The sequence below is a fragment of the Crocodylus porosus genome, unplaced genomic scaffold, assembly GCF_001723895.1.
Source record: "Crocodylus porosus isolate Cpor-Errol unplaced genomic scaffold, CroPor_comp1, whole genome shotgun sequence".
Taxonomy (NCBI): Eukaryota; Metazoa; Chordata; order Crocodylia; family Crocodylidae; genus Crocodylus; species Crocodylus porosus.
The window spans coordinates 30105932-30125919 of record NW_017728914.1 but is presented as its reverse complement, the minus strand read 5'-3'; the positions used below and the strand labels follow the sequence as shown (position 1 = coordinate 30125919).

Sequence of the window (19988 nt, the reverse complement as noted above, 5' to 3'; positions counted from 1 at the left end):
GGGCAGGGGGCTGGACTCGATGATCTCCCGAGGTCCCTTCCAGCCCTAATCCAGCCCTAATGTCTATGAAATCTATGAAAAAAAGGGAGAATCACCTGAAACGTAGGGTACTGGTGATGGCCTTTGTACTGCGGTAAAAAAACTTAATTGACTGTAACACTGTTGTTCGCATCCATGGATAACAAAGCTGATGTATCCATTAGGGTCCCTCTTAACAAACCGATGAAGAGCAGGCAAAGTTCCTAGGAGGTTCATAACCATGAAAAACAACTAGGAGGATGAACGGTGAACTGGGGATCCATATTCCTAAAATAAATCCTGCACCCTCACACCCCATTATAGAGCATGCATTAAAAAAACCAGAGTGAAGTCTTTATTTGTTCTTTACTATATGTAACTATTATATTTTACACATATTTAGACATTTGTTATTTCTTATTTGATTTATATTTATAAATATTATATTTTAGTTCTCCTTTATTATATGTAACTATTATATTTGCAATTATTATATGTAACTATTATATGATGGCACTATAATTGTAAAGCATGTAGACAACACTCTTTCCAGCTGTGCGAAATCCACAGGTTTTCCTGCAGCTGCAGGTTCAGATTCAGCCCCTCGCATCAGATTTGTTTTGGCCACTGTGAGAGCCAGGATTTTCCATTAGACACATCACTGGCCTGATCTGGGACACCCACATGCATTCCTAGAAGGGAGGGGAAACAGAAGATAGTGACTGAACACGTGGTGCTGGTGACTGCCAGCTGTGAGAGACTGATTTACAATTGTCTAAACAGCCGTGGCATAAACTGTGGCTGATTAAACAGAATGAATCGTGTCTGGCTCTGGTAGGCAGAGAAATGAGGTACAACCCACAGCGCGTCTCTACCCCACATAGCAGCCCCCTCCTGAAGTCTCCTAATCATCAGGCACAGCTATCAGTGATTTTATTAATTCATTATTTTTTTCTTTACAGTTTGTCGCTCATCCCAATTGCCAGCAGCAGTTGCTCACCCTGTGGTACGAAAACCTCTCAGGCTTACGGCAGCAGTCAATCGCTGTGAAATTCCTGGCGGTCTTCGGAGTCTCCATCGGCCTGCCTTTCCTTGCCATAGCGTACTGGATTGCTCCCTGCAGTAAGGTACAGACTGGCTAAGGTGCATCTTACCTATGGTGATTAAAGCCCGGTGTCTTGGACTGAAGACAAAACTGTTTCTTCCTCCTAAACTAATGTGGTTTTTCCACATTAAAACTCCGGGAGAGTTTTAACTGAAGTGCTAGGGCAGTAAGAGGGAGTCTTTTGCAGTTTGTCTTTTAAGAGTAATAAAGATGGGGAAGGAGATTAGAAAATATAAGAAGGCATGAACGGAACTAGGTTGCAGTGGGAAGGATGTGAGAAAGTATGAGTGAGATGGAGAAAAAGAGGAGAAAACGTAGCTCAATGAAGGGAAAAGATCCTTTCAGTATTGTTTTCTCTTTCCATTTTGTATTGGGTGTGGATGGGCATGGGGAGGGGTTCCTCCTCTCTGCATTGGACCTTTCTGGCTTCTCTTTGTTTCTCTTGTCTTTATTTGTAGCTAGCGGGCATCATGGGAGGCAGGGAAAATGAAGTAGCGATTCAACCCGTAGCTTGTCAAGATGAAGAATAAAGCGAGTCATGATACTCAATAGCAAAATACAGCCCAGTCTCCAAATCATGGGGGCAAAGTTTAAACAACATTAAAAGTTGCTCCATTTCCATTATGGCCATTGGGTGACTGACAGGGTTAAGTGCTGCTAAGACTTAGAGATGAAGGGACCAGAGCCAGCCATTGGGAGGCCAGTAACACTAACAATTGTCTGCTGTAACAATTCTCTGGTAGGTTTCCATCCTAAGAGAAAGTGCTCAGAGGGGTGGAAATAAATGGCTATTTGGTGAGGAATAAATAACGTTTTTTCCACTGCTCCGGACAAAAAATAGAACAATTTCTTCGTGAACAGCAGTCGCCCATATTATCCATTAGGCAGCATCTTTAACAAAGTGATTATGAAATGCACAAAAAAGTGACAGGAATGACCCCTGGATTGCTAGCTTACTCAGTCCTCAAAGCATTTTGTCTCATATGCTTTAAATGTCTGTAAAGAATCCTTCCTAAATTTGCTAAACCCAAGAAATGACTGACCCATTGGTGTGCATTAAGGAGAGACTATAATTTGAAAAGATTAATTTTAAGACTAATCGTCTAGAAAACAGATGGGCTTCTAGAATAGATGAGATTATAAGTGATGTTTAAAACCCAGCATCCTTCAAAATAACCAAGACTAGCCTCTATTTCTCAAGTTAATTGAAAATGGGAATCTTATTTTTTCAAGGGTTCAGCTTATAATGACTCATTAGCATCCATTAGAACAACTTTCCTTTAGAGCCTTAATTTATAATGGTGCTTTCCTGCATGTTAAAAGAAAATAAAACATTTCAAGAGCAAATGGGTAACTGGAATGATTGTGCCCCAATCCAAAAGGAACACCTGAGCTTGCTTTAAAAATATGCAGTTAATTTTGCAGCTATTGCATTGAATGGAGCTACTGACCCCTGGGTGCATCTATACATGCACATTTAGTGCCCAGTAACCAATATTACTGCGCAGTATGCGTGCATGTCTACGTGTGCATGCCTGTACTATACAGTAAATATGGCAACCTATACTGACTTCAGTGGAAAATTCATACCTGCATCTTGCATGTATCTAATTTACACCAGATTAGTTACTGTGTTGAAATGCACATGTAGACACCTTATTGCATGCATCATAAATGCATGTGTAGATGCTTGCCCTCTGTAAACTTAAGGATATGCTTCAGTTTTTGCAAAAACAGAGGATCGCTTTGTATATTCTTGGTTATAAACAGGCAGAGGCTGGCAACTTATAATAGCAGATAGATCAATTATTTCTATAAATAACATATGTATGCAGACATTTAAAATACAATTTTTAAAAGTGAAATGAAGCTGAGAGCATGACTTCAAAACAGAGGCTAATTTTAAAATAGAAATAGGGCATAGGCAATCATTTAAAAGTGATGGCTACTGTATAAAGTATGCTTGAGCCCGTGTATTTCATTGAAAAAGGGGAGGGGAACTGCATATGGCTACCTTTTAACTGGAGTGTCTACACATTCATTAATGTGCTTTTGATACTGAACATTAAATTTGGTTCATCCATTGTGAGGTTACTAGAAAAAGCCGCATTAGTCTATTTTAATGTGCATTCGTGAAAGCGCATAGTTTTTCATGATGCTTTAATGTGCATTAAAATAGGATAATACACATTAAAGTACCAGTGTAGACACACCCACTGGGCACATCTACATGAGCATTAATGGCCTTTTCTAATGCACATTTTATTTAGTACCTCCAATGTGAGGTACTAAATTAATGTCCATTAGGTTGCACTACTGTGCTGTAGTGCATTTGCACACTTTTTTAGTGATGCTTAATGTACAGTAGACTATTTTACTGAGAATTAGAGTAAGGTCACAGACAGTTTTTTACATGATGCTTTAATTTTGAGTAAGATAGTCTACCACTTATTAAAATGCATATGTAAATGCAACCACTGATTTCAGAATTACTACATAAGGCACTAACTACTCCAGGCAATCTCACTCTCTTATCACAGACACCTTAGTTCTTCCTCCCCTCTCTTCAACCTAGAGTTTGCCAGATTCACATGCTGCATCATATCACAAATTTAAACTGTGAGACTCTGCAGGCAGGGATTTGTTTTAATTGTGTTTTTTTGATGAAGGGATTAGCACTGCTTTTTGCCAAGGCCCTCTGCATGGTTCCATAACACACATAAATAGATGAATCTAATGCACATAATTTCTAACTGTTCTTCCACACCACCCAAAATTATGGCTGTTAGATCCAAGATCTGGTTCTTGGCACTCATGCCTCCCATCACATCACAGATGATCAGTGTCCTTGTGGACTTCGAGACAATCATAGTACCCACTAAGGAGATGAAGAGATTTGGGCAGGTTCCTAGGTGGTGCTCAGGTGCTCTGAGAAATCCGGCAATGCTCTTCATCTTGTGAAAAGGACTTGTTAGCTAGGTCAGAGTTATACCTGAATCTTCCCTCTGTAGTAGATGCTTAGAGGCATGGGCAACTGATGCCTCCTGAGTCTGGGGGGGCACCTGCAGAAGCTGATGGCAATGCCAGGGGTGGGGACGGGACTGGAGAGCACCCACAGGTGCTGCCGGTGGCATCAGGGACAGGATTGTCAAGCACCCACAGATGCCGCTGGCAGCGGTGAAGACAGGACTGGTGAGCACCCGCAGATGCCACAGGCAGCATCAGCAGTGGGGATAGGGCTGGTGAGCACTGCAGATTCTGGTAGTGATGGCAGGGACAGCTTTGTTGGGGGGGCATGTGCCCCCCCACCAGTTGCCTATGCTTAGAGGCACAACTGAAGGAAAGCTGGACTCTGGGACTCAGGAACACCAAGGAAGCATAGTGGTGTCCCGATGGCTCCTGAATGATTTTGCCTGCAGTTGCAGAGACTCATTACTCTGAAAAGGAAGCTTGGACAAGGAAAGTAGCTCAGCTCTATGATGCCTCTGCAAGGCATAAGGACCCCTGAAGGCTCAAGTTGTGCCCTCCTTCCTTAATCCCTTAACCTTCCCTCAGCAGGTGCTTAATGCAGTCCCTGAAGGGACCAGAACCTTTGGAGGTCTCTGTTTTTGAACTAACCATCTCCACGATGGCTCAGAACTCTCTTCCACAGGCTGAAAGGGTTTTGTTCCTCATAGAATTTTTACCTGGAGCTAAAAACTTGGGGAAATAAGAACTGAAGTTGTGCTCCAGTAACTATTCTTCCTCTTCTATTTTGCTGCTGTGACAGAAAAGAGGAGCTATAGCTGGCTGTAGCTGTATCTGTAGCTTGCTGCAGTTGTAGCTGGATCCCTTACTATTAAGGAAATAGTAAGTAGAATTAGAGCTTATTGTTTTGCATTTTCCTTTCTGCTCATCAAGGTTGAATAAACCTTGACTCCCATATGAACATGACTCCTGTAGGGGGGTATTGCAAAAAATACTGCCGAACTTTACAAATCTGGAAAGACTTACTGTTATATAGCAGGGCTAGAGTATTGTCAGCGCCATGACAGTCCAGGAAATGTACAAGAAGGATGGGCTTGTTATGTTATCTTTTATTAGGCCAGCTGTATATAGTTAGTTCTGACAAGCAATGAAGATAATTTCTACTCCACGTGTCTTAAAATGTATCAGCTAAATTTTGCAGTCTTTACATACACGCAAATGCCATTCACTAGAGATCTAGAGAAATTCTTCTGCAGGTGTATCCTGAACAGGATCTGTCTGTAGCTCATAACCCCCCAGTGGGAATTTTGCTCTGATGTATTTGGTTCCTCCATGATTTACAGCTACCAGCTCTTGAGTTGTTTCCATTCACTTCCAAATCATGTTGACTGTCCCAGTTTGAAAAGCCACAATATATGCTATAAGTTAGCAATTTAACTTTGAAAATTTCTCTTGTATTCAGCTACATGCATCTTTTGGCACCAAAAGTCATTTGAATATGAACTGTTTACTCAGTCACCTCTATGAAAGAGGAGCAGACTATTGGGTTTTGGTAGACAAAGAGGCCAGAGACAGAAAATGAGGCTTTCTTGCTCTGCAGTTTTCCAAATCAGTAAATATTGAGGCCTGGAAAAGCCAATGTTTTTGGTTCAGAAAGCTGGGTACTGATCGATATGTCTCAATGAGATATTGTTACAAAAATCTGATGCTAATTCAGGATGCATCTACTTTACTTGCGAGTCGATTAATTAGCTCCATGGTAAAGCATCACAGTCTACACATGGGCCAGTATTATGGCACAGTAAATTAATTAACTCAGTCATAGGATAGTACTGTCAAGGGCTGTATTATCCTATCATGGGGTAATTTACTCCACCAAAATGCACATGTAGAAGGTGACAGGTGCTGGATGGGACACAAGGGTGCTACAGTGCAGGGGCTGCCTGCCACCTAGCTCTACACTGTAGCACCCTCGCGCCCTAGCCAGCCACTCTGCTACCTGCCACCACTATCCGGAGCCCAGAGCTGACCTTTCAGACCCTCTGCCAGCTTGGGGCAGCTCCACTGTGGCTCAGATTGCTGCGGACCTGGCTGCACGTGTAAATGCTGTGCCCAGGAGCAGCTGACTGCGGGGCAAATTGAGCAAGAGTTTATTGCATCACAATAATAGCATGTGTAGTGGCACCTCATAAGTCAAAATTACTGAACATTTGAAGATCTAAGGAAGTGAAAGACCAGAGGCCAGATGGATGAAGATTAAGACATACTTATTTTGATGTCACTGTGAGCAGGAGGACAGTGGGCTGCGTGCAAGGCTTATGTAAGTAAGGTCATTCCTTTGTTCCTAGCAGAACAGAGGTGGCACCTAACTCAATTCTGAACGTTACCATGGCTAATTTAGAAACTCCTTCCCTTGTACAGAGAGCGACATGCTTTTCACACACTCTGCATTGTAAATGAAGGCCCACACCCTCAGTCACCGGCATCCTGACTGTGGTCCAGCTTAGTGTTTTTATTCTAGGGAGTCTTATTCTTCTCCTGATGACCACACCTGCTCTTGTTCAATTAGTTTCCTAGTAACGCTGGAAAAAGAAAGAATAGTCTACACGGGAAGGGTGTCAAATTTGCCCTACCCCTCCGGCTGCATCTGGAACATTTTGCTCCTCGCAGGCCAGATTCAGATGTGGTGGCAGCAGCAGGGCAAGTGGCAGTGGGACTCCATGCCAGGGATTTCAGTGTTGAGCCCTTTCCTCCCTCTCCCTGCCTCTGAGTTCCTGGCCCTTTTACAAGCCCCATGGATCAGACATTTAACATCCCTCACCTACATTTTCCTTAAACTGTTTCTTCCTTCCTTGATTCAGATGAATTTCTATCTTGAAACCCTTCCTTTCTCCTATGGCCTTTTTATGGTTTGTTTTTGCTCGTATGCCTGCTTGCTTTATTCTTTTTCAGTAATACGTAAGGTATGTTGGATCCTGAAACAACCTTTTCTTTTAAAAATGGATCTTTGCTGTTTGTAGGCTGTAATTGTTACTGTCATGTTATCAATCACTATCAAGCATTGCTTTGCCTTCTTTTTTAGATGACACATACTATTGTGAATTATTTAGGTAGTTGTCAAATAGTATGCGCAAGCAGCTATGCACCCAGGTATAATTAGAACATAATTTAAGAAAATAAAACAAAAAAAAATCATCTTTTATTGTCATATGGCAGTATGTTACCTGAAAGAACCGATGCTTCATTAATTTTTCACAAAATCTCCCAGTCACTGCTTTCAGCACTTAGTTAAAAATTAGATTTTGGTGAAGATCAGAAAAATAAGAAATAAATGCTAAGCTCTCCTGAGGAACATCAGATGTTACAGTGCGATACCATTGCCAGGCGCTAACTGTGACGCGATGCTACTGCACAGTAGTAATGAGCTACTGCGCCGTAGCTTGTTGCTGTTGTGCAGTAGCGTTGGGGAAAAAAATGTTTGGCGACGGTACTGCACAGTAACTCGGGTTACCGCACAGTCATTTAGTATTTGCATAAGCAAGTAACAACTATGCAGTCTGCCGCAAGTATAGACATGGCCACAGAGGATAAAGTATGGATGTAACGCTGAGCAAATACAGAATTTATGATATCGGGAGAGAACAAAATGATAATATCCATAGAGTTCGTCTGCTTCTGTAATAGCTCAGGGTTGTTTCTGTGATCATCCAGACTATGCAACTTGAATCTTATAAATTACAGGTCTCTATTATATAAAGTATAAATTGGCAGAAAAGAGCACCTATGCCTTAGGTAGTATTATAGTGATGTTGTGTCTGTGATGGTCCAAGAAATATGTGTGAGGCAAGGATTTTTGTGGGTGATACCTTTTATTGTCTAAATCTATCCCAGCCATGCAGTTGGTCCAATAAAATATATCACCCACAAAAATCCTGGCCTCCAGCAGCTAGGTAGCAATCAATAGTCCACTGAAGCTCTCTTTTCCCCATGGAATGAATTCAGAATAGAACTGGGCATGTATAAGTTTAAAATACGTTTTCTTAACAACTTCTAGGCAATGACCCATATGTCCATAGTTACCTGAAGGCTTCACTCATTCTTAATTACGGTTTCCTTAACTTAATGGCATCAGTATGGAAAGTTACAGCCTGTATTAGAAAAATGTCCAAGGACAATAGTGGGACTGATAATGCAGACAAAGCTTCATACTAAACCCTTGTACAACACGTCTGCATGGTACCATCAGTAGAACTTCAGCCTTCTCTACACTCCCTGCATAGGGCAGAAGAGCCAGTAGAAGAAATGATGGGATTGTTTTAAAAAGATGCCTTCACTTAAACAAAGCTATATTTTTCTGTAGTAATTCAGGCCTCAGTTCAACAAAGCACTGAAGTATTTAAGCATTTTTCATTCACTTCACTGGGACTTATGAATATATCTAAGTGCTTCACCGGTTTGAGGCTCAGACATGGATCATAGTTTCCCACTTACACATAGTGAAAAATTTTCTAGGAATTTCTCTCACCTAAGTTTTCCAGTAAGCTTAACTGCTCTAGCAATTGTGTAAAAGATTTCCCATTTTAAAAAAATCAGACAAAAAATAGACAAAAAGCAAAATCATGTGTTGCCCAGTAAATTTCTTTTAGAAATTTGATACAGAAGGAAGAAGTAGGTAGGCTTAAACTCTTTTTTCAAAGAGGTAGGTCTTTCTTGAGGAGCTGATTAATTGATAGCAATGGGGAACCTGAACCTTTCCTCCATATATTTTTGTTTCAATTAATCAAAGCATTGGATACATAGGAAGGGTTGGAGCATAAGTCATCATGTGTGAGAGTCACTGATGGGTAAGACCACACTATGGATGTTTCTAATGCATGGGAAGCCTTATACATGAGAAGAAAGCATTTGTGGAATGGGTTACCCTCCATGATGGCATTGATCCAAAAGAAAATAAAAACTCTGACAACTCTGTCATATTCTTTAAGAATAATGTATTCTTAAATCAGGGAAAATACATAATGAGATAAAGAGCATTTAATTTAACAGCTAAGCAGTGCTTCTGAATAGGGATAAGACAAATGCTGCAAGAAGAGAGCATAGCTCAGATCAGCCCTCTATCACTTATGGATGTATTGCTTTGAAGTCCTTACGTTTTACTGGGTAACTTTGTAGCTGCTCTAGTAATTGCACTAGATAATTATCAGACTGATCTGTATTAAGAGAGCATTACTAAAGAAGCTTTTAAATAAAATATGTCAAACAAGCTATTAATGAGGGATTTGCTAGATAACCAATAGGCCTGTGCAAGTAGGGGAGTATGCAATTTGGATTTGGATTCAGCCAATTCAGAAGACAGTGATTCGATTTGGAGATTCGGATCATTGTCTTGAATCAATTCGGCTGAATCAGCTTCAGAAGATTCGGTGCTGATTAGGAGAGATTTGGTGATTCAGACTGCCTGGGGAGAGGCAGGCACAGCTGGGCAGCTGCAGGTTCTCCCATGGCTCCTGCAGCTGTGCTTGCATCTCTCAAGGTTGGGGGAACCATGGGAGAAGCCTCCATGGCTACCCTGCCCGACCCCATCCCCTGCCCAGCCCCAGCCTCCCAGCACTTAAAAAAAGAAAAGAAAAGCTCTGCACTCTCTGGCTACAGCAGCAGGGATCAGGGCCTCTGGGTACTCATGGCAGAGCTCCCTCATGCAGTGGGAGGGTAGTGGGGAGCAGCATGGATCGCCCTCCCCACCTGGCACCTGTGCGGCAGATGACCCATGGCATGGTTGCAGTGCTGCTTGGCAGGACGCTGTGCGCTGCCTTGGAGCTGGGGCTGCTGGGGATGAGCCCTGCCAAGCTGCAGCTGACAGGTGGAGCCACCCCAGCTACCAGACAGTGTGCGGCACCCTGATGAGCCATGTTGCACCCCCGCAATGTGACAGCTGCTGCGTGCATGCCAGGCGGGGGCGGCAATCCCTGCTGCCCCGTGCTGCATGGGGGGACTCTGCCACAAGCCCTAAGAGGTCCTGATCCCTTGCCCCCTTCTCCCTGGAGTAAGCCATGTTCACATCCCCCGCCCACCCCACCCCAGCTGGACAAATGGCAGCAGGGCAGACCCCTGCTCCCAGTGCTGCTGCGCCCGCATCCCATTCCCTGCCCCCCTCCCCAAGGAACGCAACCCCCTGCCCCAACTGGGCAGCTTGTCCCAACCCCAATCCCTCCTTCCCCGCTCTCCCAGCCCCAACAGACTTACCAGCTGGAGGCAGCTGGCAGCTGCCTGTTTAGTCTATGGCCGAATCTCTGAAGTGGCCAAATCTTTTCTAAAGCTTTTCCAAATTGATTCGGATGCTTCAAATTGATTTGGAGCTTTTAATTGTCTCCTGATTCGATTCAGATTCAGAGATTCAGTCTCCGAATTGGGCCGAGTCTCCTCCGAATCGAATCAGCTGTGGAAGCTTCCCAGAGCCCTAAAAACAAAGTAGCAGAATTTTATGCTAATGTCATCACTGCTGTATGCCAATTTAGACTGGTATATGGGAGAAGAGGGAATCAGGGGCCCATAATATCCTAAATTTCACTAGTCATACTTTTACCACTTCTTTCATCTCTGATAGCGCAAACATGAAAATGCCATGTCACACAAACATCGGTGGGTGGTAAGAGAAGCATTTAGCATCCCAATGCTGGCAGAAAACACATGAAAGGACCCTTATTTTTTTAACTGAACAAGTGCAAACCTGCTGTAGCACCTGAGCTGTAGTGATGTCCCAGAGTAATCAGTGACATTACCAGGTGTAAACGAGCTCATCTTTTTTAGAGTAAAATGCTAGGGAATATGATAAATGGACCAGAAAATAAAAATAACTGTGTCTTACGTATGCTTCATTTTCAGCTGGGACGGACACTCCGAAGTCCTTTCATGAAATTTGTGGCACATGCAGTTTCTTTCACAATCTTCCTTGGACTGTTAGTAGTGAATGCCTCAGATCGATTTGAAGGGGTCAAAAACCTTCCAAATGAGACCATCACGGACCATCCCAAACAAATATTTAGAGTGAAAACAACTCAGTTCTCCTGGACAGAACTGCTTATCATGAAGTGGGTATTAGGTAAGCAAAACCAAAATGTCTGTTAACATAACGGAGAAGTGCAAAATAACTGGAGATACATGAAACATTATAGGTGCCGATCAGCCAAAGATTAAAAAAAAGATGGAGCCTGATTTGGGGCCCATTGAATGCAAAAACAGCATTTACTTCATAGATTTCATAGATATTAGGGCTGGAAGGACCTCGGAAGATCATCGAGTCCAGCCCCCCGCCCAAAGGGAAGGAAGTCAGCTGGGGTCTGGAGATAAGGGCTGTAAAGGATGTTCTGATTCAACTCCCAGAGCATTTGTTGAATGCTTTCCCTTACAAGAAAAAAAAAAGGTATGTTTAATAGAAAATTCCAACTTCTATACACAGTTTTCTGGGCTGCTCTGCAGCATTTAATATGAAATTACTCATCTTCTATAACATTCAGTGAGATGACTCAAAAGAAAAATAGCCCTGTAGAAAAGTTAGCAGTTACCAATAATTCTCTGGGTTGTACAGTAATTTCTATAGAACCCTATTAGTTTGAGTCCTACTAAATTGAAGGAAGGTACTGCCCTGGTGGACAGCGCATTACATCTGCACTCAGGAGTGCTATTCCTGATTGAACCTGCTGGGTGAGTCCCTCCAAGGGCATAATTAGGAATTTTGGCACCCAGGGGTGGCAGGTAATGAGGCCTGGAGGCTGGGGAGTAGTTCTGGAGAGTCTTAACACCTTGTACATGGGCCGCCACCATAGGATGGGCTCCCTCAAGGGCTTCCATTGTGGTTCTCTGTTCACCCACGCCTAGTTACACTACTGAGTCCCTCCACCTCTCTGTATCTGTTTCCTCATCTCCAGGATGGAGATGATGATGCTTAGCTCTTCCTAAAGTTCCTTGCAATTTAATGTTGAGACGAGCTAGACAGAAACTGGGAGTGATTTTTAATTTTCCTAGGAGTTTTCCAGTGGGGAAGAGCATCCCAGCAGTATGAAAGAAATGACGGGTGAAGGTTTGCAATAGGATGCATCTGAAACAAAGAAATTAGCTGAGCTCTTGATGATTGCTGATAAGCACAGATATTGGGGAACACATGGGCACAAAGTAGACAGACTAGAAGTTTTAAGGACATTCCAAGTCCTGCAGACAAAACCTACCACATAGGGATAACTGGCAAGCCAGTTACCTTGGACCACTAATCCTAATTAGCTGTAAAGATCTCCTGAAAGCAAAATGCATCAAAGCTGCCAAATCTTTATCAGGCTTCAAAGGTCCTATTTTATTCCACACAGTCTTTCACATCAGGACAAATGGCTCCAGAGCAGCATGTAAGTAAATGGAATTACAGCAACCTAGGAGTTGGATGATGCCTGTTATATTGAGTGACCTTTTTGGTCTCCACTTCCATTTTTTTTTCTGGCTTTCAAATAAGCAGAATCACATACAGAAAAAAAAAGAATAGATGGGAAAGTAGATGGAATAATATGTGAGGGGGTTTTTTGGGGCGGGGGGCGGGGTTTGAAGCAATATTAAAACAGTTTGGAGGAGATGATTTGGTTTTGGCCATGAGATTCTTTTTTTGCAGGCTGCAGGTGGCTGGCAGCCCGAGTGAGTTCTTGAGGGAGGAAGAAGAAAACATTAGTGTAAGGCAAATTATTTCAGGTTTCAAGAAGAAAGAAAGATGGCTCATTGTACAGGCTTCAGCGTATAATGAGATTTTCTGATTGCAACTTTGCCCTCTCAAAATCACTGCTTGCTAGCCGTCTGCTTCTTCTCTGGCAAGCTTACCTAAAAACTATATCATAGTGCTTCAGTAGGAATAGTAAGGTGATATACAACAAAACTACCCTCATCCTACACCCCATAACAACAAGATTGTTTTTAAAAAAACAGGGGTGAGTGGAAATGAGGGCATCAAGAAGCAACCATGACTCTATTATTAAGATTTTTCTGGCTAGTACTATTTGAGTGGTGTTAGTGTCGTTTGCCTGGAAATTTTTAGGTCTGGACACTCTACTCTTCTGGTACTAGCTCCAGTGAGCAGGTTTTTAACCCTGTTGAATGACTGTCATACAACACGCTTATACTCTATACTCCCATTAACATTTGCAATCGGGCCCATTTTCTGAAAATTGTGGACAATTCATCTATAATGAGCCTGTGATGGCAACCGACTTCTCTAGCAGCTCCTTTTCATTGAACCGAAGAACCACCTCTTGTCAAGTCACAACACACAGCAAAGCAGAAGACTGTGAATAAAAGTATACGTTTCACCCAACTCTTCAATATGGACTTGGCCCCAAGCCCACCGAAGAGAAGAGGAGTCTCGACAGGATTTGTCTTTGGTGGGCTCTGGATCAGAAAGGCCCCATGTACCAAAGTGCATGCACACCATGACCTAAGTTATTTGCATTTTATCCCTTTCTCCATTTCACTGTCCTCATTTCCTGGACAACCAGTTGGGAGGAAAGAATCCAGTTTCCCCTGAAAAAGAAAGCCCAGATCACAAAACATAACCAAACTGTCTGGCCATGCTAATATAGCTTCACTCCCACCAACTCTGCATATACAACAATTACCTTTAAAAATATTTTATTTTAGCTATCTTAATATCTGCAGCTAATGTTATGACAGAGAATAAAAATTGAGGTGGAGCTATTCGTATATCAAAGGTAGTATCTCAAATGATAGCCTGAATTTTTAAGAGAACTGTTGTAATATAATAATTAGAGATAGGTGGGATTTTTCTATCCATTTTTCTCCAGCGAGATGTTGAGCTTTTGACTACATGAAGTTTATTTTTGTAGCATGCCTGATTTCTTGTCATTTTTTCAATTTTTTTGCAGCGTCTGAAAGCAGTTTTAGTTGTTTCTCAAAATATCCCGGGTGACCTCTGAAATATTTGTGTTCATTAGTTTTCAACCGTAAATTTTTTGGTGTTTCCAACATTTTACGTTTTTTGTTTGAAAACATTCTTGCTATTGGCTGCCAAGAACTGCATGTATATTTGGTCTTTTGTTGAGAAGTCAACATTTCCCACTGGTGTCGAGGGAGAGTTTTCATTGAAATTTTTCCTGGGTAGAAAACATTTTTTGGCTATTTATAATGATATTATCCAAAGCTCACAGGGGCATGATATTGTACTTTTTCACTGATTTAATTTTATCTCGTCACAGGATCATTATCCGTCAAAATACTGCTACCCAGGCTGTGTAGATGTACCCTAGTAGAAACTGTTTTTATAATTGCCAGCCTTATTTTAATTTGATCTGAGGAACTTCCAGGTGTTCCAGTATATGGGGAGACAGCTGGCAGTGCCCCCTTGATCATGGCCAAAAGTAACAGTCATCCACCCAGTGGTTAGATGGAAATCTGAGGAGTGTAAAAATGTTGTATCAAGAACTATGAAATATGGTGGATGGTTCATTTCTAAGGCTGCCCTGCCCTGTCTCCTGCCTCTTTATGTGAAACTGTTTCACAGATTTCATAGACATTAGGGCTGGAAGGGACCTTGCAAGATCATCGGATCCAGCCATCTGCCCAAGGGGAAGGAAGTCTGATGGGGTCAAATGATCCCGGCAAGAAAGGCATCCAAGTATTTTTTTAAAGTGTCCAGAGTAGGTGCTTGCACCATTTCTGGGGGGAGTCTATTCCAGGCCCTCGGGACTCGGACAGTAAAGAAGTTTTTCGTTACGTCCAGCCTAGAATGGTCTTCCAGGAGTCTGTGACCATTAGACCTTGTCTTCCCTTGCAGTGCCCTGGTGAACAGATGTTCTCCCAGTTCCCAATGCACACCCTTTATATACTTATAGGCTGCCACCAAGTCTCCCCTGAACCTTCTCTTCTCCAGGCTGAAGACTCCCATACCTCTCAGCTTCTCCTCATAGGCCTGCTCTCTTGTCCCCTGATCATGCACATGGCTCTCCTCTGGACTCTCTCAAGCGTCTCCACATCCTTTCTAAAGTTCAGAGCTCAGAACTGGGTGCAGCCTCACCAAGGCCAAGTAAAGCAGGAGGATGACTTCCTGGGTTTTGCTTGAGATGCATTGATAGATGTAAGCCGGGGTATCAGCTGTGGCATCGCATTGGTGGCTCATGTTCGTCTTGTGATCAGTCATGACCCCCATGTCTCTTTTGGTCATGGTGCTAGTGAGTGTAGCATTGCTGAGCCTATAAGTATGGTGTGTGGTTTTTTCCCCCGAGGTGGAGGACCTTGTATGCCATCAGGTTTTGATTCCCCCACCTGTCCAGGGTGGCCTATCCTCTAGTGTGACCATAAAATGCAGTCTAGCAAATAAATTAGGTCATGGTGTGCCTGTGCTTTGGTACATGGGGCCTTTCTGATCCAAAGTCCACCAAAGACAAATCCTGCTGAGACTCCTCTTCTCTTCCCCATAAGTATGGATAAAGAGCCCATATACAGGAACACATAAAATAAAAACACTTGCTGAAAAAGGAAAGCAAGCAGGACTGCCAAGGTGTATATTAACTTCAGTACCTAGGTATTAAATATGAGCATCTGTATGAATGGTCCCACACCATCATCTGCATTAAATTCATTCTGCAATTACTCTACCCAGAGTGAGACATGGAGGCATGCAACAGAAATAAGATTCACAGTACAATTAAGGAGGTGGATATTACTTCTCGCTGCTCTGCTTTTAACTCTTCTCCTCACGTTTTTATTTTTCCCCATTCTTCCTCATTCTCTGGCAGTGAGGATGGATGCTGATGATGCATAACTGGTTCCAACTTCAGCCAATCATTTTAAGGTAATTAGTTTACCGGTCCCCTGGCCTTAAATCTTTCTGGGAAATTGGCTGATGGAGTTACCTGGCTGCCAACCAGTACAGTAATGAGGAGTCTTAAAATGTAGCATTATCCCATGATTATATGACACTGTTAATTTATTATATCATGGCCAAGAGAGAATATGGGCTGGGATATCATGACCGCAATGAAAACTTCCTGCAGATATGAAATCCACACCATATTTTGTTTCAGACATACACATATTGAAGGCAAAATACCCTGTAGGAAATTTCAGGTTCAAGTTGGGCAAAGGCGGTAGTTCCATGTTGCCTCCCCAATTATCAACAGTGAGGGTGAACTTTATAGCCCCACATGATGCCACCGTTACTGTCGAAATATGACAGTGTAACTGTGGGAAGTGAGAACGAGAGAGAGGGTTTTGACAGGTTACCACTTCCTTTGAATGAAATTGCGCTCAGAAATTCATGCAAAAGGCGGGCTTTCCCATTCCCTGGCTTGGACAGAAATCATTTCTGTCAGTGTGGAGTCAGTTCAAAGTGGGTGAGTAAAACACCAGTGGATCAAAACAGTGTTTTCCACCCAGTTTGCACGGCTGCGAATTAAAGCACAAGGTGTAGTTTTAGTGTAATGGGACACTGGTCCCAAGTGTTTTCTGACTGCGGTTAAATGTTCCTCTTCGATCAGGGGGTGTCAATATTTATTTGGCTTCCCCGGGCCAGATCGGCACCAACCTGCAGCGGTGGGTGTGCAGCAGTGCTATGAACCGCCACTGTGTCTGTTTGAGGAGTCAAGTGGCTTGGCACAGCCATCGCTTGAATCCCTCACAGGTCTCTGTACCCCAGAACTCAGCGAGCGGATCCACCCCTTACATTTCTGGTCCCTCCAAGAGCCGTGTGGGCTGGATCCAGCCTGCAGGCGATGCGTTTAATCCCCCCATCCTAGATGACTGGGAGTTTCACGTGTCTAGGAAGAACAGACACACAGAGCTAATAAGCAGTCAGCTGAACTAAAGGCTGGGGCCTTTTTTTCCCCCAAGGCTATTATTTTACACAACATTCAGACAAACCCAAAATTATTAAAAGAAAAGCAAATGAAACACAAACAGTTCCTACCAGCTCTAATGGTAGGTTCTTCCCTATTCTCATGCGGACCATCTTGCTGAGCTTGCTTTGTCTTTCACCCTCCCGTTTTCCATAGCCTGAATCTGTAGATCTGATTTCATTCGTCTAAAACATTTTTATTGACAACAATGGCTTGGTTCCACCCATAAGAATATACATATCATTACGCACCGATGTCTCTGCAGCAGCTCTTCTGTCTTGCACGGACTTTCTGCAATTGCAGTTATAAAAAAATGATCAGCTGCCAAGTTGGCCAATGGGGCTGATTCGAAACACAGTTTTCACATGCTCTAACATAACCACTGTGGTGCGGGTTTTAACTGTACTCAGCCTCCTTGATTTTGAACATGTTTCTTTGCATTACATATTCCAGCTGCAAATCCCTGCAGCTCATTGTAATGTAATCAATCTAGTCCAGAAATAAATTATGATGGCTTAGTCAATATTTAAACCAGATTTATATAGGTGTGTGTCAGTAAAGAAAATAGTCTGGTTGCTCATACCCATAAAAATATTTCCTGATATTTGTCAGTGACCAACCCCCTCTCCCCAGAAAAATGGATCAGTCTAAATATTGGCACACAACAATTACTGGGGACAAAAGGGGGTTGCTTTTATATTTGCTTCGTTTTTTTTCCCTGTGGATCAGATGCAAATCTCATTATTCAGGAATCAGTTTTGCTACCCTCTTCTATGAGGTTATTTGCTACTAAATGGGCGCATCTACATGTGACACTTCATGCCCATTGGACTAATTCTACTGCACCTTAGCACAGCTGGCAAAAACTGCTCTAATGTGCGGTAGGTTAGCCCAATGGACGTTAAGCGTCACATAAAAAGCATTCATCTGTGCTAATGCACATGCCAATTACAGTGCATTAAATTAGTAGCTGTTATTACAGGTAAAGCACCATAATTTCAGCACGTTAATGGACATGTAGACGTAGCCAACTGTGAATATGGTCTGCAACTTCCATTGATTTCAACAGATCTGTTGTGTGAAAGTGGAAAAGGAAGGCTAAGTCATTGTCTTCTGAAGCAGATGAGGAGGCTTCTTTCCACACACACGTCTGCTAGCCCCAACAAAAGGCATTGTGCCGCATGGAGGGAGAGAATGGGAAGCAAGTGGAGAGGACGGAGCAGTGAAAGGGAGATCGCATACGGTCTACTTGTGCACCCTGTGGAGGTTTCCCCTTAGCATGTTACTTAAGCCAGAGACAACTGCTTCTTAGCCATGGGGAAGAGTATTAAATGCCATCGTCAGATGTGGCCCTGATCATGCACTTTGCCTTCTTTGAGGATCTGAGCCACAACTACATGGGGTCCAGGCCACTGCAGAGACACAGGTTTTCACTCTACCAAAGATCCCAAAGGGTTTTCACTCTACCAAAGATCCCTGAAGATATTCAAGTAGCTGCCAGGTCGATAGGTCATACCTTCCCTGCCTTCTGCCAACAAATTGATAGAGGAACAGGGAGGAGAAAACTCTCAAAAGGGAAACTAACAGCCTTCTTGCCTGTTCCTAACCCTACCAGAGGACAACCTGGATCTCAGTGTGGGACTCTCGGTTTGCCCAGTACAAGGAAAAAGCATCAGGGAAATGAAGCATCCCAAAATGAGCAAGCAGTGTGCTGACACACTCCTGAGTACACTAGCTGTGTCTGACTCATGCCAGTAGTACTAATTATTATCCTTTGTTTATTAAGTTGAAACATGCATTTTATTCCTGAAAGGAGGAGTCTTGATTGTGTTGGCTAAAGCCTGTATAGTGTTAAACCTCTCCAGGCACCTGTGATACTGTAGCTGATTAGTTGTGTTGCATTGTTGGCACACTCCTGCCTTTTCATGCCAAGTTGTGTAGGCGCCTGTTACCCACACTATAGAAACCAATGGGCATTTGATATGGAGAGAGAGCTGAACCTTCATTTCCAGAGGTCACTGACTGGGTACCTTAACCTAAGATGTTAGCTCAGTTTTGATTTTCCACCTCTCAAGCGTGCATGCACAGACTGGCAGTTCTCCAATTCTCCACCTGAGGAAAGTTTCACAGTGATTTGATTTCTCTCTGAAAATTTCATCTTCAGCCTTTACCTTCTGAGGCAGTCCATTGTACACATGGACGAGGCTCTGGAGGCGTAGCCAGTGAAATGCACCTACATGTTGCATCACAAAAACTTCTAGCAAAGAGAAAGAGTTGGAAAAAAAAGACAAAAATCAAAGAAGGGCACCTGGAAACCGATATATCCTGCTCCAGCTTTTCCTGAATTAAGCATTAATTTTACCATTGCCATGGGAACAGGACTGGACACAAAACATGTCTGTAACTTTGATGCAGTTAGGAAAATATTTACAGCTCTTCTTAGGATGGTAAACAATCTTTGTAGATATCCCAAGGGACCTACAAGTCCCTTCACTGACCTTACCAGCTGAAATTTGGCCAGGGGTTAGTGGAGTATCTGAACTGTGCTGTTAGTATAACGAAGGGTGGACAAGAAGGAGCATTCACCCTGGGTGCCAGGTTGGGAGGGGGTGCCAGAACTGCACCCCCCCCCCTCAAGTCTGCACCCTGAAAGCATTGCTATGCAGGGAACTCCGAGACAGTTTCTGACTGCTGCGGCTTTAAGAGCAACAGCCAGTACATACGCCAGGCGCAGCTCAGCCAGGACTGTATAAGTCTTGGCATGGCTAAGGTTTCTGCCCACCCCACAGTCTCAGAGCCCGCAGTCCCCTGCATCCAGTCTAGAACTACACACCAACTCCCTCCCCTCCCCCTGCTTGTCCTAGGTGTCAGCCCTGTTAGTTATGTCACGGATCCAAACACAGTTATAATTGTGTTCTAGTCAGAACTCAGACCTATCTCTAATTCTGATTTGCTCAACACCACCAACACAGTTGGTGTTAACGATTTCTTTGCCTCTGTCTTCCTAAGTAGGGACCAGT

General features: G+C 43.1%; 1 protein-coding gene across 2 annotated transcripts in view; it reads left to right on the top strand.

The window, feature by feature from the left end:
* The window catches only part of TRPC7 (transient receptor potential cation channel subfamily C member 7), a 119192-nt gene that overhangs the window by 60277 nt on the left and 38927 nt on the right, over positions 1-19988 (top strand). For both annotated transcript variants that reach the window (XM_019535132.1, XM_019535131.1), the window contains exons 3-4: positions 981-1145; positions 10973-11189. In XM_019535132.1, the coding sequence (XP_019390677.1) occupies positions 981-1145; positions 10973-11189 (382 nt within the window). The remainder of the gene's footprint in view (positions 1-980; positions 1146-10972; positions 11190-19988) is intronic.